At 43.5% G+C, this 24,663-nt stretch overlaps 3 protein-coding genes across 6 annotated transcripts in view; 2 read left to right on the forward strand and 1 right to left on the reverse strand.

The window, feature by feature from the left end:
- Nucleotides 1-2,590: 2,590 nt before the first annotated feature.
- Nucleotides 2,591-3,749, reverse strand: LOC136427069 (amphoterin-induced protein 2-like). The gene is made up of 2 exons (XM_066415790.1): nucleotides 2,696-3,749; nucleotides 2,591-2,607 (listed from the first exon to the last, which is right to left on the reverse strand). Exons 1-2 carry the CDS (start codon nucleotides 3,747-3,749, stop codon nucleotides 2,591-2,593), a joined length of 1,071 nt encoding a protein of 356 aa, XP_066271887.1.
- Nucleotides 3,750-6,107: 2,358 nt separating this feature from the next.
- Nucleotides 6,108-12,938, forward strand: LOC136424076 (replication factor C subunit 5-like). The gene is made up of 12 exons (XM_066412500.1): nucleotides 6,108-6,239; nucleotides 6,783-6,847; nucleotides 7,592-7,728; nucleotides 8,038-8,117; nucleotides 8,525-8,598; nucleotides 8,868-8,964; nucleotides 9,758-9,820; nucleotides 10,530-10,611; nucleotides 11,229-11,358; nucleotides 11,715-11,792; nucleotides 12,236-12,290; nucleotides 12,628-12,938. Exons 1-12 carry the CDS (start codon nucleotides 6,205-6,207, stop codon nucleotides 12,719-12,721), a joined length of 990 nt encoding a protein of 329 aa, XP_066268597.1. The 5' UTR covers nucleotides 6,108-6,204; the 3' UTR covers nucleotides 12,722-12,938.
- Nucleotides 12,939-13,674: 736 nt separating this feature from the next.
- Nucleotides 13,675-24,663, forward strand: part of LOC136424085 (RIMS-binding protein 2-like) — a 42,052-nt gene continuing 31,063 nt past the window's right edge. For 3 of the 4 annotated variants that reach the window (XM_066412511.1, XM_066412529.1, XM_066412520.1), the window contains exons 1-7: nucleotides 13,675-13,805; nucleotides 15,405-15,923; nucleotides 17,030-17,152; nucleotides 18,049-18,168; nucleotides 18,641-18,772; nucleotides 19,967-20,128; nucleotides 20,362-20,466. In XM_066412511.1, the coding sequence (XP_066268608.1) occupies nucleotides 15,627-15,923; nucleotides 17,030-17,152; nucleotides 18,049-18,168; nucleotides 18,641-18,772; nucleotides 19,967-20,128; nucleotides 20,362-20,466 (939 nt within the window). In that variant the 5' untranslated portion in view covers nucleotides 13,675-13,805; nucleotides 15,405-15,626. The remainder of the gene's footprint in view (nucleotides 13,806-15,404; nucleotides 15,924-17,029; nucleotides 17,153-18,048; nucleotides 18,169-18,640; nucleotides 18,773-19,966; nucleotides 20,129-20,361; nucleotides 20,467-24,663) is intronic. The other variant, XM_066412532.1, reaches the window with a different exon arrangement.

Genomic DNA, 24,663 nt, shown 5'->3' on the forward strand with positions numbered 1-24,663 from the left:
TTAACGAGGAAGGGTTTAGAACGACTTTGGAATGTTACCTAACTCGACAGGTCTGGATTTACTGGGGCGGATTTAATGCAGCGGATTAACGGGGAGGATTAAAGACGACGTCGGTACTGGGGCTGATTTGATAACAAGGAAGGGTTCAGAATGACTTTGGAATGTTACCTAACTCGACAGGTCTGGATTTACTGGGGCGGACACTTATTAGAGCGGATTAAGGGAGAGGATTAGCGATGACGTCATTAATAGGGCGGATTTACTAGGACAGCTGTAACGAGGGCGGATTAAAAACAATTCTTGAGATGTAATGTCGCCAAACTCGACAGGTCTCGATTTACTGAGGCGGATTTAATGGAGCGGATTTATTGGAGCGGATTTTATACAGCGGATGGATTAACGGAGAGGATTAGCGATGACGTCATTAATAGGGCGGATTTACTAGGACAGCTGTAACGAGGGCGGTTTAAAAACGGTTTTGGAAATGGAATGTCATTTACTGGGGCGGACTTATCATAGCGGATTAACGGAACGGATTAGCGGGAAGGATTAACGGAGAAGATTGACGACATGAATGAGGGCGGATTGACGACATGAATGAGGGCGGATTAAGAATGGCGTCTTTACTGGCCAAAGAAAAACCGCCTAACTAGACAAGCCTGCGGATTTGCTGAGGAGGATTTATTAGATGCAGACTAACTGGATGGATTGATAATGACGTCAGGAATGCCGCGGACTCATCAAATTTACATGATGAATATCTTAAAGAAGCAACTATCTTAGTATCACCCATGATGAAAAATCAGAAAATCTCAAATTGAATGATATAATGTTCATGTATGATCTATCCATCATTTAATGTAATGTGATTGTGAAACACACAATATCACAAACCACTTACAAAATACGCATCTACCAAAGAAAACTGATATTTTACATGTCATCATTTCATATGCATCGGACACACTCAGGTCTCTTGACCTGTTTTTCAGACTCCCTGGATACAAATACAATGCACAGATATAATGCGTATATATATACATACACAAGGATCACAATAATATACAATTCAAAAACTCAGTATACCAGCCCTAATTCCAGTCCTAAAGTCCATTTCTAATAGTCGATACGACAGAAAGTTTTCTTTGTTCTGTGGGGAGTTAATTCTACTTTACAGTGCTGAAAGGTGGGATTGTATAACGAACAATACGGGCAAATCACATCTAACTTTGGTCTTTATTAAAGTTGTTTAAAGTTGACGATCCCACTGCAATCTGCATGTATGTAACATTTTCCACTCCACAACAGTTCCGGTGGGAAATATACTTTTTGAACTCATCCGTTACTCGACAGACTCGTAACCTTTCTCAACTATAACTGGTTTAGGAACGTTCTACAGGCCACAGTTCTAGAATTTCTACTAAGTATATTGGTCTTTTCTGCACCCATAATATTCCAGTCAGCCCGACCCCGTAAAAAAACGGCATGCGCTGATGTATTGGGTGGGCGTGAAACAACTCCCAGCACCGTTCATGTACCGAGGGGGTCCCGATGATATGGTTACTATGGTTACGGGGCTATTGCTCGACAGGTGCCGCTACATTCCCGTACAGAATGCTCAAATCCTCCACAGATTCGTGACTTGACGTCGTTGTGATGTCACGTGCCATATCGGTGTGGTCATATTGCTGTCCGTACAAGTCAGTGGTACCGGTTTCCGTTTGGTTCGGATCTGCCGCGCAGAAGTTTGCAGCGGCGCTGCTTGTGTGCTCACTTGTGAGAGTTCCACGGTTCTGGGCCGTTTCTCGTTGGTAAAGTCTGTTTGCCTCTGCTGTGGCACCAAGTATTTCTTCGAATTCCACTTGGTGCGAATCTGACGCACAGTAGTTCACACCAGTAGTGTTGGTATGCTCACATGCCGTGAGAGTTTCACCATTGAAATCCGAACCTCCTTGGTACAGTGAATTTGCTGCTGCTACCCCGTAAGGCATTTCTTCCTCACCGTTTTCGGCATTCCCGATTCGAAAAGCAGGTTGTTCAGATACTTCTGACACGTCTGTATCCACAGCTTGAGCTGCAGTCCCCTCATATATCGGTGGAGGGGGCGGCGCTGCAGAGGCGTAGTGGTGACATGGGACCTCCTCATCTGCATCTGCTGCGTCATCGTTGCCGAAGTGATGAACCTGGGCTTCTGTAGTACCAACCGTGTCCGCAGGAGGCGCTTCTGCCCCGCGGCGGAAACCATATTGCGTGTCTCCCGTTTTCATCCCCGACCAGTGAGATCTTCGCGAGTTCAGCCGCCGAAGGGGAAAGGCGCTCGTGTTCGATTCACCTTCCGTTGGATTTTCGGTTAACTTGTGCAGATTGTGAAGAGGGATGCCGACAGCCACGGCTTGCAACCCCGCGTGTAATGTTGCACTGGTGGTATTGGTGCTAATGTTTTCTCGCGATCGACTTGTTTCTCGTTTTGTTCGGCAACAAAATAACGCAATGCCAAAGAGTATCACAAGAATGGTGACAACAACTGTGACAATGGAATTGGCAATGGTGAATAAGCTTAAGACGACGGGTTTTGCTGGTGAGTTGGGGTTTACAGCAACACAGAACCTCTGATAAACGGATGGTTTGAAACTCAACCAGTAGGAACAACAGGATTGGTTCGTAGGACCTGCACAAATGCCAGTGCTGTTTTTACCATGTGGTAACAAATCGTCAGATGGTGGCACTGCCATTTCTTGCTCCTGTTTCTCCTTTGGTTGCGGCTTAAGGCACAGCAGCATGTCCCAATAATTGGTAATTTTCCTACCCCGCCTCTTCAGTACATTTCTGTACATGCCGGAGTCTTCCGCGGTGAAATCTTCCACCTCGAGCGCTTTGGTGGTAGGCTCGACCATGTGCCGCCCCGAGGGAGTGTCCCAGAAGTAGGAGTCAACATGCTCATGTCCCCCGAATTTTTCAAGAAAAGGCAGGTCAAAAGAAAGATGCGCACTTACGTAGAAGGTGTTGGGAAGAACACCAAAGTATTTATACCGACTTTTGACGAGGAAAAACTTTTCGACGAAAGAGCGGTTATGTTCACTTATGACGGTGTAATGTTTTGTTCTGGGCCACTTATCCAAGTCATCAAAGTCAAACACACCATTACGGCTGACGTGTTCGTCAGGACAGCGCAAAGGGTTCCCTTGGAACTGGTAAGATGCGGACAAGTGTGCTGATGTTAGATCCCCGGGTATCTGACTGATGTTGTTGACCATGAGCGAAACTAACAATAGTTGTTTACTCGGAATCAGCCTGATGGCCTGCATGGGAACCGCAGACAGTCTATTCCCGGAAAGTTCCAGGAACTCCAGACTTGCCAGGCCGTGGAAGGCGCGTTCTGATATGGCGGAAATCAGGTTGTTTGAGAGGAACAGGTTCCAAAGCGCTGCGAGGTCGGAAAAGACGAAGTCGCGAAGGGAAACGATGTAGTTTCTGTCCAGATCCAGAACACGAAGCTCACCCAGACGTTGGAATGTTTGCGAAGATAAGTTGTTTACCCTGTTGTTGTCGATAAACAGATACCGAATGTACGGGGTGGTGTTAAAGGAGCCGAGGTGGCATATGTTGTTGTCTGACAGCCTAACACTATGCGCGTCTGGCGTGATGGAGTCTATCGGGACGTGCGTTAAGTTGCGGCCGGTATAATCAACGGTCTTCCCAACAGTAGTGGTCAGCAGAGTCAACATGACAAAGGACGTCGCGGATTCCATATTCAGTAGTCGTGTCGGTGTAGTAGGCAGACGAAGACTTTCTATGACAACAAAGAAACAAACAACAAACGGATATTTAAGAAAAATTCCTTATTCAGACTACTCTCACATGCATGATACGCAGAACAGAATGTGCTTCCATTACTATGAATATGATAAATAATAATTAAACTGTCCTCGGTGGCAAATGTGTTAGATGTTTGCACATCGGCAACCAATGCCGTAGTGCGCTTTTGGCACACATTTTGATGGATTAGCCGAAGAGGCTCGGTGGGCGTCACTCCACCGTCATAGTAGGAACATCGTGTTAAGTGCCTTTCCAAAGGGAACAGCGTCGGGGCATGGTGAGTATCGAACCCGGGACATCTTGGTTCTGATGATGAGTTCAACGCTCTTACTCGTTGCGCCACACCGTCGCCACTGCTATGAATGATTGACACAGAACCTACCGGTATGAAAAGCCGCACGGTAACGAGGGCGTTACATCATTTGCTTTCTATAACGATGCGGTTTAATCTCCCACTTTAAGATAAACACATTCAACCTAGCCTCCGTTGCAGGCTCTGAATCGGCTTTTTGGGGGGCTAAATAATACACTTTCTGCAGCCACCCCGTGGCCTAGGCGGCTGATAGTTACAGGATGGCTGATAGTTACGGGGTGGCTGCAGAAAGTGTATTATTTAGCCCCCCAAAAAGCCGCTTCAGAGCCTGCAACGGAGGCTACATTCAACCCACGTTTTCAGTATTTCCACATTTCCAGTGAGTCACAGAATCTACAAGTTACTTACTTGAGCTGAGCTGGGTTGAGCTGACTTGGACCAGGCTCCCCTCCGGCTTGCTTGGGTACAATGATAATGAACCGTCTGTGTCTGGTCCCTGGTAGAAAATAGCTGTTCTTAAGATTAGCATATTATGATGCAATTGCAGACCGCAATCTCTAACCCGCGATCGTCCCATTGGTCAGAAAAGATCGCCTGTTATTTTCATCATGTATAAAACAACTTCAGCAACTGGGTCATGGGGATTGGCACGTGTCTGAACTATCATGCCGTGTACAATAACACGTGTTTTGAAAGACAGTCGAAGAAGAAATTCTGTTTGATTGGAGTTTTTGTCTCTCATAACGAAAAAAAAAAACAAAAAACAATTGAATCAACAACCTTTCTAGTAAATTTGAGGACAGAAGAAAAGTCACTAGATCCAGGGTTGTGCATCTACAGTTAACATAATCACGCGTATTGCTTCTATGAATAACCTGTCCGATTGAAACAGTTAACGTCCCATATTCTGGGACAGGGGTGAGGACATCATCCGCCGCACAAGCGTCTCGAACACGTGCGCGTACACAACACGTGAAGAACGCGTCCATGGTTGGCTCGATCCTAGGGTTCAATTGTCTGTGAATTAGGCTGGGTACACACGTACGCATTTCCAAGAACACCCGGAGCACACTCAGCCTCAGTTGTCAAACGTGTCCCTCAGACTCCCAGGGTATCATCATCCGGGAACTGGTCGAGTTTCAAACATGTCGGTGAAACCTTCTGGAAGGATTGGTACCATTTTGAGGCTAGATACTGAGAGGGATTTTATGCTACACTTGATCGGTAATCGGTCTTTGATTCTATTTTTTAAATCTTATTTGGAAGAAATGAACAATGATCTTGCTTTTGAGGCTGTTAAGAAATATCAACTAAAGAAAACAACAAGAGTCAAACTTTAAAATGGAAGATAAACGTTGTCTCTGTCCCGCACTCTACCAATATCGTTCCGGTCTTTGAATGCTCCTGTCACACATTACTCCCAAACATTGCAGGCCATCGCGGGCAGGAACAACCACTACAGGCTCTCGTTCTTCCCTCGGACCATCAGAGAGTGGAACGCCTGGTGTAGCGGAGGCGGGGTCCGTTCACCTAGGTCAAAACCGTCGGATTAATGCGGACCCCGCTGCATTGAGCTATCAAACTCTACATGTCCTTGTATTTATGTTAATACATGTATTACTAACCCCTAAATTCAACTCTCTTGTCCTTTCAAGGAGGCTAACATAAGAACCTTCTTCATGATTTTAGCCTCCTTGGTCTTTTGCACATTCAACTTCAGTTTTATGTTCCTTACTGCCTTTCCTCAAGTTATTTTCCCTTTGTTTTATGTTTTGCTTTCCGGCACTAACCTGTGCGCAACGTAACACCAAATGCGAGGCTGGGCAGTGAGAAAGAAAGAACGTTGTTTCTTTTCAAATGCAAAATTTGTGTTGAAATTGCATCTGACATTGTCCGAATGCGCGCGCGCTTGGGCACTAAACTCTGCACGACCTCCAAACCCTGGTGCGGGACCCTCTACGAAACTCCGGTGTGAGAGCGTCATAAGGTCAGGGGTCAACTTCATACATTTGGCGCCAAATCCGGAGCGTGTCAAAAATTCGTCATTTTTTGCTATAAAAACCCTTTAAGAATCCATGTCGAGCGGAGGGGAACATCGAAACCTGCCATGGTGAGAGCTGCGGTCTCGTAGAGCCTGTTAAGCTGTGCTGTCTCCGTTAGCGAATAGCAGCAAACGCGTTAGTTGTGGGTCGTGAAATTATTTGAGAGGTAGGGGGGTGGGGGGTCAGGTAAATAATGACGTTCCTTCAGGTTTGTCTAGGGATACGAACTGCGAAATGTACCATCAGGTACCGGTACAGAGACTTAGGTACACGTCCTGTAGCTATACCTTAACTATTTGACAAAGTAACTGAGGGCTTCAAATTGATGACAGAAGCACGAATAAACAGAATGTTTATCTAACATTTATTAAGTTAAAATTAAACTTCAGGTATGTAATGTACGCATTTAAGAAGACCTCAAATCAAGCATAGTGCTGATTTCAACGTCCATACAATGTTTTATCTTTTTCCTGTGCTAAATATTCATCTTTGCCAGTTTGTGGTAGGAATAACAGTTATGACAAAATAAGTAATAAAAATGTTAACGGTTATACACTTGAGGAGATATCTGTTTGCGTTTGTTTGTTAACATAAGTTCCTGTGTGTTGCAGGGTGGAGAAGTACCGCCCAAAGGAAATGACAGAGCTGATCTCACACCAGGATATCATCTGCACAAGTACGTCACTCGGTCTTCTCGACTGGAAGTTGTAAATTAGATAAAATGGACTGCAGCTGTAGAAAACCTCTGTTCAGTAATTTATTCTACAGCAACTTGAAGCATAGAGCTTGATGAAGTCAGTACTAGTAGCTTTTTACAAATCATGGTTTACAGTCACATGATGACAAAAAAAAACTCAACTTGCTCGTACAGATAATTTACTGGTCAGTGGTGATGCATGTATGGCCATATTTGGTTGGAGGCTAAATGTTATTGATGCTATGTACTTATCTACATAACTTTTCTAAGCTTGTCGTGTTACATGTAGATGGACATGTTTAACCTTTATCACACTGAAGTAGCCGTTTGGCACCCAATTCCCTATTGATTGGTTATAGAGTTAGGCAGCAGAGAGAAGGTTAAGCATGGTAGGCATGTGCGGATAGCCAAATACAGATGCGAACAGTTCTGATTTGATGATGTAGTCACATGAAAAAAAAGTTAACTTGCTAAAAATTTACTGGTGACCCATTTACAGATAAGTTACTGGTGACCCATGCCATGTTTAGCCATACTAGTATTTGGTTGGAGGCTAAAAGTTATTTATGCTTCGCACTTTTCTACTAACTGCTCTAATCTTGCAGTCTTACATCTAGATGTTTATGTATGTAGTAGTACATATATAAGTAGTGTATGTGCAGACAGGCAAATACAGTTCTGATTTGATGATGATGGTTTGACCCGTTGCCATGCCGACCCCAGTCCAGCGGTTCCTTGACGAGGATCGGTTGCCGCACCTGCTGTTCTACGGGCCGCCCGGGACCGGGAAGACGTCGACCATCCTGGCCTGCGCGCGCCGCCTGTACGCAGACCGCGAGTTCAACTCCATGGTGCTCGAGGTGAGAGGTCACCGGCTTTTTATTTACTCATTTATTGAAAATTATTTTGTTGTTTGTATTTGCATACCCGTTAAACTGCATCATACATCATTCTAGCTGAATGCCTCAGACGACCGATGAAGTTTGGATCAATCTGGAAACTGAAGAAACCATTCCAATTCTATAAACAGTATGCACTGTATCATTATAGTGTATATACTTTACATAGTATTCACAGGTTGTAACTGCAATTGTAGTACTTCATTATTTTTTTTAAGATTAGTTTTTATTGGTTATCAGAAAGTGAGACAGTTACTTGTATCGTTCTAGCTGAACGCCTCGGACGACCGTGGCATTGGGATCGTGAGGGGACCAGTCCTGCAGTTTGCCAGCACAAGGACCATCTTCAAGTAAGTCTTACCAACCTGGACTTTGCATGTCTTTAAGTACCACTCACAAGAACTATTTTCATGTATTAACAAAAAGATTATATTTTCAGGTACAGCTAAATGTCACAAAATGACTATCCCAAGCGGCCCACAAGTATTACAATCTAGTAAGTGTGTATGCCAGCTTTTTTATGTAGAAAAGAACTTTGCAACAAACCTGAGTCAGCTTACAGATGTGCCCTATGTGGCAGAGACTGCCATTCTCGTATAGGACTGTTTAGCCATAGCCGATGCTGTAGGGCTGATGTGAATTAGGGTTTTAGCATCATGGTCAATACTGACCAATGGAGGCCATATATACCAATTTCTGTTTTACATAGAATAATTCATGTTTTTAACAACCTGGGAATGTTTTTTTCCTATCCCAGACGTGGGTTCAAGTTGGTGATTCTGGATGAAGCAGACGCCATGACAGGCGACGCACAAAACGCCCTCCGTAGAGGTCAGTATTTTCTTAAGACGCTATTTTTCCCAAGATATTCATCCCATTGTCTATGCCTGCTTTTCAGGGACACCCCCGGGCATGCGTATTCATGTGCAAATAATGCATAATGGACAAAAGAAGTGACGTTATAAGTAATAATAGTATATGTTATGAATGTTTAGCACTGCTTCAGTGTTAGGAATCTACTTAAACTGGACAGAGTTGAAAACTACTGCATTCATTCATTGATTGATTGATTGATTCATTCATTCTTTCCACCTGCCCAGTTATGGAGAAGTTCACAGAGAACACGAGGTTCTGTCTGATCTGTAACTACCTGTCTAAGATCATCCCGGCTATCCAGTCCAGGTGTACTAGGTTCAGGTATGTTGTCCCAAGAAGTACACACCTGCGAAACACCTCTCAAAGCTACCCTTGGTCCCTTCCTTTTACTGTGGACCATCATGCACTACAGCCTGATCTACACAGAACTTGCTATTTTGTGGTAGTGGCCATTTGTTTTTAACTATATGGCTTACAGAAGAACTTTATTGCACGACAATTGTACATGGTACAAAGTATGGCAAGAATTCGTAAACATAATACAAAGTAAAAGTATAGAATAAAACTTAACATGATCCTAATTAATGATACAATACAATAAGGGCTAGCATACATTTTGATATAGCATCCTGATTACTAATACAATACAATAAGGGCTAGCATACATTTAGAAACCGTGTGTCTCAGGTAGGAATTATGTGTCTTACATATATATAGGGACTTCTAATCTACCATGTGTCTTACTTAGGAACCATTTGAATTGAGTAGGAACTACATGTATGTGTCTTGTGTAGTAAAGCCGGCGTCACAATTCATGCGAGCGTCGGCCGACTTTGTAGATCGCCCGAAGCTTGCCGAATATCAAAATCGCCCGAGCATCGACCGTATTTTCCAATGAAAGTCTCGGGCGACGTCCGTCGAACACTACAAGCTAAAAATCCCCCATGAGACGGTACCATCTCTTGAACATGGACGAAGTCAGTATCGACTAACCCGGTAAAAGGCCAATATTTGGATCAACTTTTATTTGTAAAAATCGCCAGAAGCCGGAGCTAAATTTCTTATTTCTGACGGGGGCTTAACCTATGTAGTTAACTTCTAGTCTGTTTTACAGGTTCGGACCGCTGGGTGTTGAGCAGATGTTGCCACGTCTGGAATACGTCATCGAGCAGGAAAAGTAAGATTTACTGAAGCTTGTGTTGAAGTGGGACGGAAACAAAGAATTTCGTGCATGTATTTTCAGACAGTTTGCAAGTAAAATTTCTGGCAACTTGCAATCAATATTGCAGGTGCATGTAACAGAAAAAAGTATTTCAATCCCAGTTCTGTTTTACTTGTACGAAGTACTGTCAAGCTTGAAAATTTTGCCATGGTTTTATTTTTGTGATTTGTCCGGTGACCACTCAACAGCAAATTTATGACACTGCAAATATGCGTTTCCAATGTTTTACTACTACACTACAGTATTGTTTCGAATGCAAATATGATACACCACGAAAACTCAGTTTTTGCTTCTACCGCGAAATAAAACCACTGCAAATGTAACTGCAGATACCGGTGCAATGGCCTAGTGGGTAGAGTGTTCGCCTTGCACACGGTAGGTCGTGAGTTCGATCCCCGGCCGGGTCATACCAAAGACTTGAAAAATGGTACATACTGCTTTCTCTGCTTAGCACTCAGCATTTGGAAAAGAGTATGGAAGTTAAGCACACATCACCACCAGCGGACCAGCCCCCTGCTGTAGTGACTTGCACAAATGTGTGTGGCCCAAGGGCTATAGAAATGGAGATGGGTGCCACCCCTATGCATCTTTTCAAGACGCCCGGGTCACTTTAAGTCTAACTTTAAAATGTAACTGAATTTACAGTAATGTTCTGTTGTTCCAGAGTGGAGGTAACAGACGACGGGAAGAAAGCGATCCTCCAGCTGGCCAACGGAGACATGAGGAGAGTCCTGAACATCCTTCAGGTGAGATTCTTCCTCCTTAAAGTTTCTTGATATCTTTTTAAGTGAAAGTGAAAGTGATCTCGAACCAGTGAAGCTCAAATGAACTCAATGAACAGATGAGCTAATCTTCCACTGGTCGTGACAGAGAAGACATTGTACCGGGGAAATTCCCCTAGCTCTTTTCGACAAGCACAGTGAACAGTGGACCAAGTCCTAAGGACTGCGACCCTTTCTGGTAGCGTGCATGTCGGGTGAGCGACACAGCCGGGATCGAACCCGGGGCTTCTAGTTCCAGAGGCAAGATTGCTAACCACTGGACTATGCACGCTACTGCTTGATGATATTGACAGATACATGTGTAAAGCAGTGATAACAGACAAGTAAAAGGTGCCAGGAAGCTGATATTACTACCCTTACCCTTGAAATGTCTCTTGATCTTGCAAGTCAAATTTGTTTTCCAAATGGCAGAGCAATAGACTGAATGATTGATTTATTTGTAGATTTACTCATTTGTTTCAAAAGTGGTTCCTTCGGGTTTGTAGACAACAGCTTTTAAACCGAGCCCTTTTTACAAACGTAAGAAGAAATAAATTCTTTTGGCTTTAAAAGTGCTGTTATTATTATTCCTTTTATTCCAGAGCACATCGATGGCGCACGACGTGGTGGACGAGGACAACGTTTACCTGGTTACGGGACAACCGCTCCGCTCTGACATCGCTAACATCGTTAACTGGATGCTTAACGAGAACTTCACCACAGCCTATAACAGTATCCTCTTAGCTAATGGAAGCTCATGTCTGTTGGTTAACTTGGTAGAAATCATTTAGAAGCAAAATTGAATTGTTATTTCCAACATAAACTTATAAAAGTAGTGGATTACTTATTCCTTGACTAAGACTGGAGTTAGGCAGTAGAAATTTTGTGTCCATTTTTTTGTGTCGGAAATTTCAGTTCAGCTTTTCTTCAGAATATTCTCTTAGTATGATTTTTTTGATGCTTTGTCCAGAATACTTTTGTCATTTTCGAAAGTATTCCACTTTTCTAATTTGCGCTTATTTTTCATTGTGTATTTTAATTCTGCCACATTTGTGTCGAGAAGAAATCTCTTCCTTAACTTTACCCAGACATTTTCCAGCTGAAGGTCCTGAAAGGTCTGGCACTGCAGGACATCCTGACGGAGGTGCACCTGTTTGTGCACAGAAGTAAGCTGGAACACAGGCATGGCTGAGGCTTGTAGTTGTAGCCTGGAACCCCAGGCTGAGGCTGGGTTGTTCAAGTAGACTAGTGGTACAAATCCTCACTGCCAAACATGCCACCAAACTTGGGTGCGTATGTGGGGGTGGGGGCGTGTATGAATGGATGGAAAGATACGTGGGTTGACTGGGGGGGTGGTTGTTTGGGTCTTCAGTGAGTGAGTTGGTGAGTGTAAGTTGAGTGAGTGAGTGAGTGAGTGAGTGAGTGAGTGAGTGAGTGAGTGAGTGAGTGAGTGAGTGAGTGAGTGAGTGAGTGAGTGAGTGAGTGGGTTGGTGGGTGGTTGAGTGAGTGGATGAGTGAATGAGCTTATGGATGGATAGATGGAAGGATAGAATTACAAATGTAACATGTAGATTTTGCACTTGCTGATTCTGTTGTTTGTTTACTGCAGTTGATTTCCCCATGGCAGTGAAGATGGTCCTGTTGGAGAAGATGGCAGACGTGGAGTGAGTTGTGCTTACCTTTCATCTTAGCAAGAAATTGTACTTAACTGGATAATCAACATGACCATTAGTCTGATTAAGGAGTGAATATAGCCGGAAGGTTTTCTCCTACCTTATTTTTTCTTGAATGCTTGCTGAACTTTTACCCAAGAATTTCCCCTCCCCCAAATTTATTCCCAAAAATTTATACCTAAAAATGACTGCTTCAAAAATCCTACCCACAAATTTTTGCCAGAAGGTTTTTACCCAAAAAATTTTCCAATACTCAAGCAAGAACATTGGTGTGGTGGTATCTTGATTAGTGTTTGCTCACCAACAGTTGTGTGTTGTCTGTTTGCAGGTATCGTTTGGCGGCGGGAACCAACGAGAAACTTCAGCTGAGTTCAGTCATCGCCGCCTTTCAGGTGGTTAGGAACGTGGCAGCACAGGCTTGAACACAACAATAACAACAACAACAACAACACAACAACAACAGGCCTAAAGTCGCAGCAGTCTTAGTTCTCTAGCTGTAGCAAACACTTGGAAGGAAGAGAAAATTTTCTGAAGTGCAAAATGTATATAATATATGATTGTGTAACATTGTTATATTTGGAAAAATTCAGGAGTTTTTGAAAATGTAATCATGCATCATGATGGCACCATTCAGTGTTGTGACATTTTCTGGATAACAAAGCACCAAGAGACCACGTCTAGCGATATAATAGACATTAAGCAAGGACAACAACAACAGTATACTGTGTACAGAACCTAGTGTTTATACCCAGCCGAGGTTTCAGTAACCGTCTGTCACCACTTTATTATAATGTCAAACACCACATCATTCTTCTGATGGTGTAAAGCAGTCTTCACATCAGAATGTAGATTGAAAAAGATTTTTGTACTGACATGAATAAAAAGGTCTTCTTTACCCTAGATATTGTTTGTGCAAGTCATGTTTCACTTTGTCAAAACCTACCTGCATACCAATATATTATCACAATACATTCACAACAATCTTGGCAAAATGATTTATGGTAGCTTTTAAGTTCTGCTAGACATTAGGGCACCATACTGCAGGGCACTATGGAAGGAGGTCGGCCGTAGGGGACGACAGAGGAAATTACAAATTGGTACAAAACCATTGTAACTTTTTTGTTTGTGTCTTTATTTAGACTCGAAAAATGCCCTATTTGGCCATCAATAACTTTGAAATAACATGCTTCAGAGTGTGCATAAAGAGAAGTGTTCACTTCGGCTTACTTTCAATTGTTACAGTCGGAAAACCGTATGCTCTTCCACCCAACATCTGCTTGAAGATAGCTTGACCAGCCGTGCAGCAGCGCCACCCGCGGGCCTTTACTGCCCTGCAGCCATGACGTCAGAGCTGCTGCAGTACCATACCCGGCCCGGGGCGGCGCTGCTGCACCAACCGGCGGTGACCCGGATGACCTGTGCGTCCTGCAGTTAAAAGTTGTGTCTTTGTGGGTGAATCTCTCCGTACTACCGCCCAAACCGGCTCACTACGGCGCCTCTACACAGGTTTGTAACGGTTCACGTACTCTACAGGCTCTATTAAGTGTTATAGGGACTTAGGAAGGCCAGAAAGGGTCCAAGATGTGCCGAAAGTCGGTGTCTTGTGCGTTGTTGAAAGGGACAGTGTGTGTCAACACTGGACTTAAATTTTCTGTGACCGACGCTAACAAGTGGTCCCGAACCTTTCCTCAGCCGTACAGGAGTAAACATGGTGTCCACGTAGCGTACAGGGGATCAGAACTACGTGTGTGTTGATAACGGAGTTCTAAACGTTTTGTTATAGTCGTAAACACGGCGTATTTAACGGCTACATGTAGTGGAGTAGCGAAGTTTGGCGCTGATTCCACGTTACCAGATTGTGGCTGAGTTTGTGCGTTATTTGAGGACGGGGCGGTTCTGATGTTGATTTTAGCGGTTGTTACAGTTTTATCTCCCCTCCAAGGACTTTTGACAACACTAAATGCTAACTAAACTGACATTCAGCCAGCTAAACACATGTTATTATCACACACTATGATCAGCAGAAGACTGTCGGCTCCACCCACGATTTGAACGCAACAGTGTTATTTTTCTAGACACGCACCGTTTGAGTTTTAATACACTGGGAGAGATGAGTAACTCCTCAGGCTGGGATCAACTTTCCTGTGGTTTTCCTGTCATTTCTGATACCAACTCTCTACGACTGCCCCCCCCCCCCCACCTGTTCCACATGTAACTTCTAACTTGTAGTCCACGTGTGGCAGGCAGCTTGTGATTTTGCCAATGGTGAAACCTTAACGTAAATACAACTTACAAACCTCTATAGGGGCCATTTTACTTCATCCCAAGGGAGTAAGACATTGATTTTGGTTTGTTTGGCTTTCTGTTTGTCTGTCTGTGTTTTTGTTTACAATTACATTAGTTTATGCTACATGATTTAATGGCCAACACCCATATATTTTTTTTTTTAATGAGGATTCCTGTTAAGCTAAGAATATGATTCAACATTGCAATAAATAATCAAAACTCGGGTATTAAAGTAACGTTACATCCTGGTATGACCTAGATCAGTATCAGTCTCGTATCCGTATTTATTTAGCTGCGTATTCAGCGTTCAGCAGCAAAACACATGTACACCAGCTTCGCAGGCACGCAGCAGCGGTTAGTTAGATCACAACAACCTGCCGCACGGTAATGTCTAACTCCAGCCATTGTTCACAGCTATCCTACAGATCCTCGTGCATTTACCGCATAAACAAACTTTAGGACTTTGGATGCATTATGATATTTGAATTGAAATCATTGTGATTGTTGAAGTTGTGTGTTATCTGTATGTTGACTGTAATTCTGTCATGTATGTATCTCCTCTCCTGGGAGAGTAGTTGTTGATCAGTAGACGGGTAAAGGGGAGTCAAAACACCGGTGGTTCGTAATTATGAGTTAAATGATCAGTATATAACAGTGATTAAAGGAACTCCAATCATCTTATACTAGTCATACATTCATGGGTAATGGACTAATGGTGTTATGTTGTTTACTTTCTACTTGGTGCATGATCAGATTCTGAAACCTCAACACCTGTCTATTATTAGACATTTTAATATTCAAACATTCCATTTTCTGCAGGTACCACTTAAGAGAAGTGAAGAGAGACAGGCACCAGTCATACGCACATTTCTGAAGACGATTGGATTCTACACAGCTGTTTCCATGATGCCAGCAGCGGGGGAAGCGTTCTAAGAGCAGCTTCAGATCAGTTTGTTCTTCTCACTGCGTGGATGAAGCTCGGTCTCATGACCATCTGGTTGCCATGACTACCGCGGTCTGTAGCGGACGTGCCGTTACCGCATGAACCAGGGGGCCATGCGGTTGGACAGAGAACCTGCCCGATACAACCGTACGTCGGCCACCGCGATGTCACGCGAGCGCCGGCGCGGCGGGAGAACCGCCGGAATGTCGACGGAGGTGGAGCGTCAGCTGGCGGCGCTCCAGGGCGAGGTCGCGACCTTGAAGAAGGACAAAGGTCGTATGGAGCAGCTACTGTACCGAAAGGCGGTGGACGACGCCACGCGGTCGCCTTCGCCGCACGACGCAGGGGACGGGAACAAGTGGGAGAAGTGGGCGTGGCGCCAGAGACACCAGAAGGTGCGACTTGTTTGTTTGTTTGTTTGTTTGTTTGTTTGTATGTAATATTTGGTAGTCAGGGGTTTCTCTACAAAAAAAAAACACGCAAAGGAGCGAATTCTATGTATTTATGGAAGAATCAATCATTGAGGGAAGGCTGTATGCTGGATATTAAGCTAAAATCTGAATTCCACAAGGGGGCGCTGGGCTGAAATAAGAGGACGCAGCGCCCCTCTTTCCTAATTTAGATGGACCCCTGGTAGTCATAAACCTGGTCTGGAATTACTGGGTTCAAATGCATTTTTGTGCATCCGAAATTGGAGCCGTGCACCTAAGTATTGACTGGGTGCACTAACCGAAAAACTAAATTGGTGCTGCCATAATCGTTATATCTGCCCAGGGCTGAGGACGTCAGGTTCTCACCAGGATCTGTTTGTTTGTTTGTTGGTTAAGTCAGGTGAGACATGAGCTCACCTGTGGACAGATCCGTGATGTCGTGTTTGTTGTTTCATACACGACAGTTGTTAGTGCAATAAGTTTTGCTTAAGTTTGTGACTGCATGTTGGAGATTTCATACTTACGGAGTATGGAGGTTCGATATGTTGTACTTTCTACATCATTAGTTATACAGTAATTAGGTTTGCTGTTTGCTGAGTGCTGTTTTAGTTATTTGATTAGTCTGTATTTGTGATACGTGAAACAGGATCTGGGAAAGCCATTTGTAACTGATCTGAACACTTCATTAGTGATCCCTAGAAAGTCAGCATGGAAACTCATCTAGTCTATGATTAGAAACAAAGTTAAACTGAAATTTCCAATACAAAAATTGGACATACCCAAATTTTCGACTGTCCAACAGTCCAACTCCATCAACTGCTTCTGTGATGTCACGTTATGCAGAATATAGAACACGTGACTCGACGAGCAGTGGATCATGAGCTACAGAAAGTTTGTGGACATTCAATTTACAGCTCAACTTTGCCTCAGAATGATTTCTAGAGATGAACTTTTAAGCTGATCTCATCTGTGTTGGGTAAAAACAGAGTCAGATTTTCTTCCAACACAGTTTGAACTCAGTTGACCTCTGTTGTGACCTTTAGAGTTAATTATTTTGACCTTTGCCCCAGGGTGAAGAGTCACCAAGGCAGGGTGAAGGTCAGAGTTCACCTAGCCGGCAGTCCTTCACGGCGAAACATCAGGCGATGTCGGGGAGCAGCAGTCTGAATGGCAGTACTCAGGACCTTGACACGGTCAGTCACAGTCCAACAGTCCCCTGTCTGTCCGTCTGTGTGTCTGTCTGTGTGTCTGTCTGTGTGTCTGCACTTCCTGATAAACATTATGTCTCTATCTGCTGGTATAACGTAATATTTGCCTTTCAGCCTTACCTGGTCCAGTATCTGTATATGAATAGCCGGTATAATCATCCTAAGACGAAGAGTTAGACCTAACACACCAGCTTCTGTATCTGTATAATCAGTGTAACACACTCAGCTTCTGTATCTGTTCTGTATAGCCGGTATAACCACTTTTCAGTGTCACACACCAGCTTTGCAGGCACACTGCATGGTAGCAGCTGGTTATAATTACGATTACACTTTCACACCTAACGTTTGCACACCTGACTGTAACTCGTAAGCATTGTTTAAGATATCTATTGATGATGCTATACCGGTGCAATGGCCTAGTGGGTAGAGTGTTTGCCTTGCATACGGTAGGTCGTGAGTTCGAACCCCGGCCGGGTCATACCAAAGACTATAAAAATGGTATATACATACTGCTTTCTCTGCTTATCACTCAGCATTTGTGAAAGAGTATGGTAGTTAAACACACATCACTACCAGCGGACTAGCCCCCCGCTGTAGAGATAAAGTTGTGTGGCCCAGGGCTGCCGAAACGGAGATGGGCGCCGCCTTATGCACCATCTGGTGCGGGGAGGACTTTAACTAACTAAATTGAGGTTGCTCCTGCGTACAGTACTTGTTGGCAACAAGTTCCACTCTATGATGATAGTTGTAGGGAAATCTAGCATTTCGGAACATTTTCAGTGCTGCTATTTTGAATAACTTTCATCTGTGGAGCTGGAGTAGCAGCGTGGGTGACGGGGTGAAGTCTGTCATCTCTGAATGTGTTCTGTTTGTTCCCCCAGTTGGAGGACTCGTCAGAAGGAAGGGAGCGACTTCTTGCCAAGAAGAACCGAGAACTGACCTGGACGATACGTCAGCTGGAGAAGCGGTGTTCCGCCCTCAAAACTGAAAATGTCACATTAGTAAGTACACATACTACTGGTACATGTATTGTACTTGTAGCATCAGAGCTATGATAAAGTTGAAGTTCTGCAGGTGTTTCTTTACTGGTCCATTCACTCAGCCCTACTATAAATTATATTTATATGTCATTGAATGCAAATTGCTGTACTGACTGTTCTTTGTGTTCATCTGTAAAGTACCAAGAACATAGACCTGAAATACTACTGTAACATCTTTACAGTTTCAAGTTTGATCCCAAGTTTGTAAAATGTAAAATTTGTCTGCTGCTGGTAGCATTTCATTTTGATAATAGTTACCAGCACAAGTACTAGTGCAGTTATGCAGAAAAAAGTAGTAATTGGTATTAATAAGAGCCCCCACGACCACCCCGGTCAAGGCACCGGTAAGCGGTAAGATATTCCAAACATATGATTGATTGATTGATTGATTGATTGATTGATTGGTGGTTCTAACTCAGTTGTGTTTTTCCAGAAGCGACAGCATGAGGAGCTTGAGTTGGCGGAAGACAAGATCAGCAAACTTCAGCGGCGGAACACGGAACTGACGACCCTCGCCCGACGCCTGGAGACCAAGGCTAAAACTCTGCAGCAGCTCAGTACCGGGGTAGGTAGAGCTGTGTAGGCCAGGTTATGCTATTGGACAACCAGAGTACTGTTAGTGCAGAAATGTTTGCGGTGGTTTTATGTTCACGGTTTTCGCGGGGAGCTTTCAGCGCGAACTTAAAAGCACCGCGAAACTTTTTGCCCACCTATGACTGTAGTGCTACTATTGTTTCAAACGCGAACTTAAAACCACCGCGAACACTCCATTTTCTGCCTACCATGAAATAAAAACCATGCAAACTTAAATGCATTTACAGTACCTTGCTAATGACGTTTTGATGACTTCCTCAGGGTAATGCTGATTCTACCTTACACTGCAGATAGGTGTCACTGCTGCAGTATGAACAAGACCACAGCACATCCAGGTCAAAAGATAGACAAACGGAAGTTCTGCTGCAGTACCAAGGTCACATACCAGGGGGCCCAAAATTGCCATTGACTTTTGGCTTCACAACACCCGCCCACCAAATACCAATATCATCGTAATCCATCAAGAGGTTCTTGTGTTATGCTGACTACAGTAGTGCGGAAACACACACAGACACACAGACAGACACACCCAAAACTATACCTCCATTTTTCATGGAGACAAAAATGTGGTCTCAACATGGCCCAGTCAGTATTGCCTTGAGGAAGGTGACAGTTAGCTGTGACCCAAACAGTTGTGACTCTGACTCAGAAAACGTGAATCTGCATGTCGTTCACTCCCCGCATAAAACTTGCTTCAAAGTAGGATGTCTTTGATATCTTCAAGACATCCTAAATCATCTTAATCTCATCAACATATCCATTCAGAGTTTTGGTATAAATCTGGTTTCCCAGTCCTATCCTTTGTCACTGACGAAAGACAGCGGATGCTGTCTGAAACATCTGACTGATTCAAAATTTTATCCAGTTGCTTGAGTAACTATTTTTGGCGCTTCTTTGACCAGCTTAAGTTTGTAGTATTCTCTTTTGTTTGATTCATCATGTATTGGTCAGGCCAGTTTAATTTGCTGCTTTTCAGACTTTTTAGAAAATTTGCTGACCTGGAAGATCAACATGAAAACAGAGTCTGAGGGGAAAGTCTGTACCTAGTTGGTACAAACAGTTTCAGGAAGTGGAAAGAGTCAGATTTAAGTTGTCTTCCCAGCCGTCTGTTTTCATCTTGTCCTAAAATCACAATCTAAGTTTATTGATGTTATTTTACCCCCAGAAATCCAACCAGCCAACCGGGGAGAACCTGGAACATTACAAGCGAGTTTTTGCTCGTCAGCGGGCGAAGGATCTGGCGGACCACGCCCAGGCCATTCTTGCCAAGGACAAGGAGATCGGACATCTGCAGCAGGAGCTCACAGTACTGCAGGGGCAGGGCCAGGTCAGTAAACAATAAACAAATATAGATAAACAACAACAAGGGCTCACAGTACAGTACTGCAGGGGCAGGGCCAGGTCAGTAAACAATAAACAAATATAGATAAACAACAACAAGGGCTCACAGCTGATCAGCTGATGCCTGTGGATGATTGATTGGTTGAACATGGTGCTTTTCAAGTGTTTGAAAAAAATGTAAGAAATTTCAGCCGACTCTTTTTTTGCTGCCGTCTGTAGAACGGAGGCCTGTACAGCCATGAGGAGGAGCTGCAGCACATCATCACACAGGCGGCCAAGGAGCAGCTACAGATGGAGCGGACAGTCTGCAGCCGGCTAGCACAGGTGGGACTGGGGGGACTGGGGGTGGGATGTGTGTGTGTGTGTCTGTGTATGTCACTATGAGACAGAGTGTCTGTGTGTGTGTGTGTGTGTGAGAGAGAGAGTGTGTGAGAGAGTGTGTGTGTGTGTGTGTGAAAATGTGTGCACGTGTGTGTGTGAAGGAACGACTACAGATTGAGCAGACAGTCTGCAGTCAGCTAGCACAGATGGGACTGGGGGGACTGGGGGTGGGATGTATGTGTGTGCGCTTGTCTTTGTGTGTCTGTCTGTGTGTGTGTGTGTGTGTGTGTGCACATTCTGTCCATTTTGCTTCAAGCTTTCACTGTGATTCTGTTTTTATTTTAGATCTAAAGACTACAGTGTCCTTGTTTATCTTATATGATAGAGAGATAGATTAGAGTTCTATATGAGAATGACAGTCTCTGTGACATGCAGCACATCTGTATTTATTAAGCTGACTCAGTTCTTTCTGAGTTGTAAAGTCAGCAATTCTGATTTATCTAATTTGTATCCAGCTGAATAACAAGATATAGTAGGATGTTCAGTTCACTTCTGTCATCAGTGCCTTTAATTATGGCTTTATTTGCTTGATTTGGTCAAATGTCCATTTTTCAACAAGGTTGAATGTGAACTGTTATTAGCTTGGGGTTCTTGTAGACACACACGTCTGCAGTCTTGTTTGTGCAAGCTTCACACACAGTCTGGACAATTTTCCTTTAATGTCTACTAATTACTTGTATGATTGTAATGCTGCATCTTTTCTCACTGGTGTATTCTTAGACTCAATTTATTAGACAAATTGCAAAGCTGCTGGGAACTAAGTACATGTAACATGATTGTATTACTGTTACAGTAACAAAGGTACCTTTAGTTGCATTGTACTGTTACTGTGAAGCTGTACCAGTCTTTTGATAATAATATCATAGTAATAACTAATAATCTTATTTGCAAACTCATCATGCCTAAAGGCTAATTGCAAGAGAACACACTGTCACAGATACTATGATGTATAATTTGATAAAGGTAAAAACGCCTGGTCTAGACTTAATAATACACAGTCATCAATGTTTCTACGTACATTACTGGGAGTTTGTCTTCTCCTTTCAAGGCAGGGGCTACATGTAAAGAATAGTTCACCTGATTATCTTATTTCTCATTTTACCTTAATATGTTATTTTCTTTATCTGATATGTATGTATAGAATATGTATTTAACTTTTTGCATCAAACAAACACTGATACAGAAATATATTGTATACAGAGCTAGCTAAATCCCCCCTATAAGATATAGAAGTAAAAGTAAAAACAAATATTTGAAAAAAAATCATTTGCCCCTCTCAGTCTTCAATATTGTCCTTTAAATGTGTCTGAAAAAGAAAGCGTGTAGCATAAGACCATGGGTCTGAAAATGTTAAACATACATAGTTAATTTGTCTCCCCAACAAAGACTTCTATAATCACCTTGATGGTGGTTCGTGTAAACAGCCTTTCCCTTTTAAAATATGCAAAGCGACCGTTTTTAGAATCGCCCCCGGCAACAATAAGGTCTGCCCTGATGTATGATGATTGACGTGAGCGCCGACGGTTCCTTTGTTACTCCCGGCCTCGGCCACAGCTGCGTGAATATTTGATGAGGTCATTATTCTGTAACGGCAATCATGTCATCGCTGGTTTATTGTGAGTTGTACGGCGTCGCGTGGTGGTTTTGTGGTGGGTAGTGGGAAGCACACAGGCATAGTGTGGTGGTTCTGTAGTCAGGGTTTGTGGTGGTTCTGTAGTGGGTAGAGGGAAGCACACAGGCATAGTGTCACTGTGGTGGTTCTGTAGTGAGGGTTCTGTAGTGTTTAGGGTAGAACAGAGCATTAGTCTTCCTAAAGTTTTTACCATAAACTTAAAGTTACCTTTTTATCTGAATGCCAAGAATTCTGAATGATTTAAGCACAAAATCAGCTCAGACGTTGGTTTCTTACCTTAATCTGCCAACTTGAAGGTGATTTAAGGGCTGAAGATCTCTGGACAGAGCTTAAGATAGTCTTTGATACGCAGCTTGAAATGTGGAAACATGGTCAGCCTGGCCTGTACTGGAATATGTTACCTACGTACATGTGTATATACATTGTATTGCCCCATACATATGGATGCAGTCCCTAGATCTGTACTGGTGCATTCACATGCAGCATTGCCTATCAGGCCAGAACAATTCTATTGGTTGGTTGGTTCTGTTAGAACAGAATGATTGTGCCCATTATTGATCTCTTCCTGAATTTTTCCTCTCTGAAATGTCCGAGAAACAAAGAAATGACTTGCTGTTGCCATGGTTTCATAGACTGCATGTTCTCTCTGAATCTGATGTTACCCGTCCCGTCTGCACCGGTGTCAGCTACTAGCTATAGTTCTGTCTCAACTGATTCCCTCAATTCTTATTTTCTTGCTAAATGTTTACTCCAAAAATGTCCGAGAAACAAGGAAATGCCTTGCTGCATCCAGGGTTTGTAAGCATACATCATATTCCCTTTGATATTGCCCATTCCCTCTGTGCCATGCAGTCGCTCACGTCACTTTGGTTGCATCTGACAGTGCCTGAAATGATTGCCCGTTCTTGATCTCTTGCTAAATTCTCACTGAAAATGAAAGGTCTGAGAAACAGAGAACTGCCTTGCTGCAGCCGTGAGTCCTCAGCTCTGTTCCCTGATATTGCCCATTCCCTCTGCAGCAGTGGCAGGTACTGATAGTGATAGCCAGTTCAGTGAGACGGACTGATACCACGTTCTTTATCTCTTCTTAATTGTTCCTGAACCAAATACTAAATTAAGTAACTGCCATGTCTCCTGTAATATTGCCCATTCCCTGTGCACCAGTGGCAGTTATTGTTTCTATCTAATAATAAACCCTTTGCCCGTTCTTAATCCATTGTAACACAGAAATACATTTTCAATCTGAAATGTTCCAGAAACATTAACAAATAACTGCCTTGCAACAGCGTGCTGGTTCCTATCATAATGATATTGCCCATTCCCTCTGCACCAGTGGCTGTTATCAGTTCTATCTAAACTCATTCTCTTTGCCATTCTTAATCTCTTGTAAGACAGTTAAATTTTTCACTGAGTCTCATATATATACCAGAACCAAAGAACTCCCTTGCTATAGCCTGCTGGTTCCTATCATAATGATATTGCCCATTCCCAGTGGCAGTCACAGCTTATATCTGAACTGATAGCTTTGATTCTTATTTTCTTGCTACACTTTCACTCTAAAATAACTGCCTTCCTGCAGCCTCGAGTTCTGTAATATTGCCCATTCCCAGTGCACCAGAGGCAGTTACAGCTTCTATATATGTATCTGATTCCTGAATCAGATGTTTTCCTAACTGTCCCAGAAACGACTAACTGCCTTGCTGCAGCCGTGCTTCCTGTGATATCGCCCGTTCCCCGTGCACCAGTGCCAGTTTAACTGGTTCTACCAGTATCTGGAACTGATTGCTCATTCTCGATATCTCAACATTTTACTGTGAAATGCCGAGAAACAAATAATTGCCTTGCTGTAGCCACGGTGCCCATTCTAGACTGAACCATAGGCAGTTACGATGTACAGGTTCTATCTAAACGGAGTGTCTGTTTTTAATCTGTTCGTAAATGTTCCAGAACCAAATAACTGCCTTGCTGCCGCCCGGTTCCTGTAATATCACCAGGTCCTGTTCCCTCAGCCCCAGTAGCAGTTACTGGTTCCATCTAAATTAAACTGACAGTCCTTTCTTAATCCCTTGTAACACAGAAATACATTTTCACTCTAAAATGTTCCAGAACCAAATAACTGCCTTGCTGCCGCCTGGTTCCTGTAATATCACCCGTTCCCTCAGCCCCAGTAGCAGTTACTGGTTCTATTTAAACTCTTTGCCCATTCTTAAACTAAACTGACAGTCCTTTCTTAATCCCTTGTAACACAGAAATACATTTTCACTCCAAAATGTTCCAGAACCAAATAACTGCCTTGCTGCCGCCCGGTTCCTGTAATATCACCGGTTCCCTCAGCCCCAGTAGCAGTTACAGTTCTCTCTCCCCGCCGCCCGTTCTGGGCCCCAGGTGATTCTGATGCTGAGCAGCCCGGCTCCTCCACGGCCCGTTTCCCGGGCGATCTAAATTGCTTCCCCATTTACTGATTGCCGCATGTGGTTTGTAGAGGATTGATGCCTATCAGTCGGGGA

Source organism: Branchiostoma lanceolatum, chromosome 1 (assembly GCF_035083965.1).
Source record: "Branchiostoma lanceolatum isolate klBraLanc5 chromosome 1, klBraLanc5.hap2, whole genome shotgun sequence".
NCBI classification, from domain to species: Eukaryota; Metazoa; Chordata; class Leptocardii; order Amphioxiformes; family Branchiostomatidae; genus Branchiostoma; species Branchiostoma lanceolatum.

Excerpts from the sequence above, each read along its gene's own strand:
- LOC136424076 (XM_066412500.1), top strand. The coding sequence starts at position 6,205 with ATGTCGAGCGGAGGGGAACATCGAAACCTGCCATG. Across the intron at positions 8,599-8,867 it reads ACAAAACGCCCTCCGTAGAG|TTATGGAGAAGTTCACAGAG; the intron begins GTCAGTATTTTC and ends CCACCTGCCCAG. Across the intron at positions 10,612-11,228 it reads GAGTCCTGAACATCCTTCAG|AGCACATCGATGGCGCACGA; the intron begins GTGAGATTCTTC and ends CTTTTATTCCAG.
- LOC136427069 (XM_066415790.1), bottom strand. The coding sequence starts at position 3,749 with ATGGAATCCGCGACGTCCTTTGTCATGTTGACTCTGCTGACCACTACT.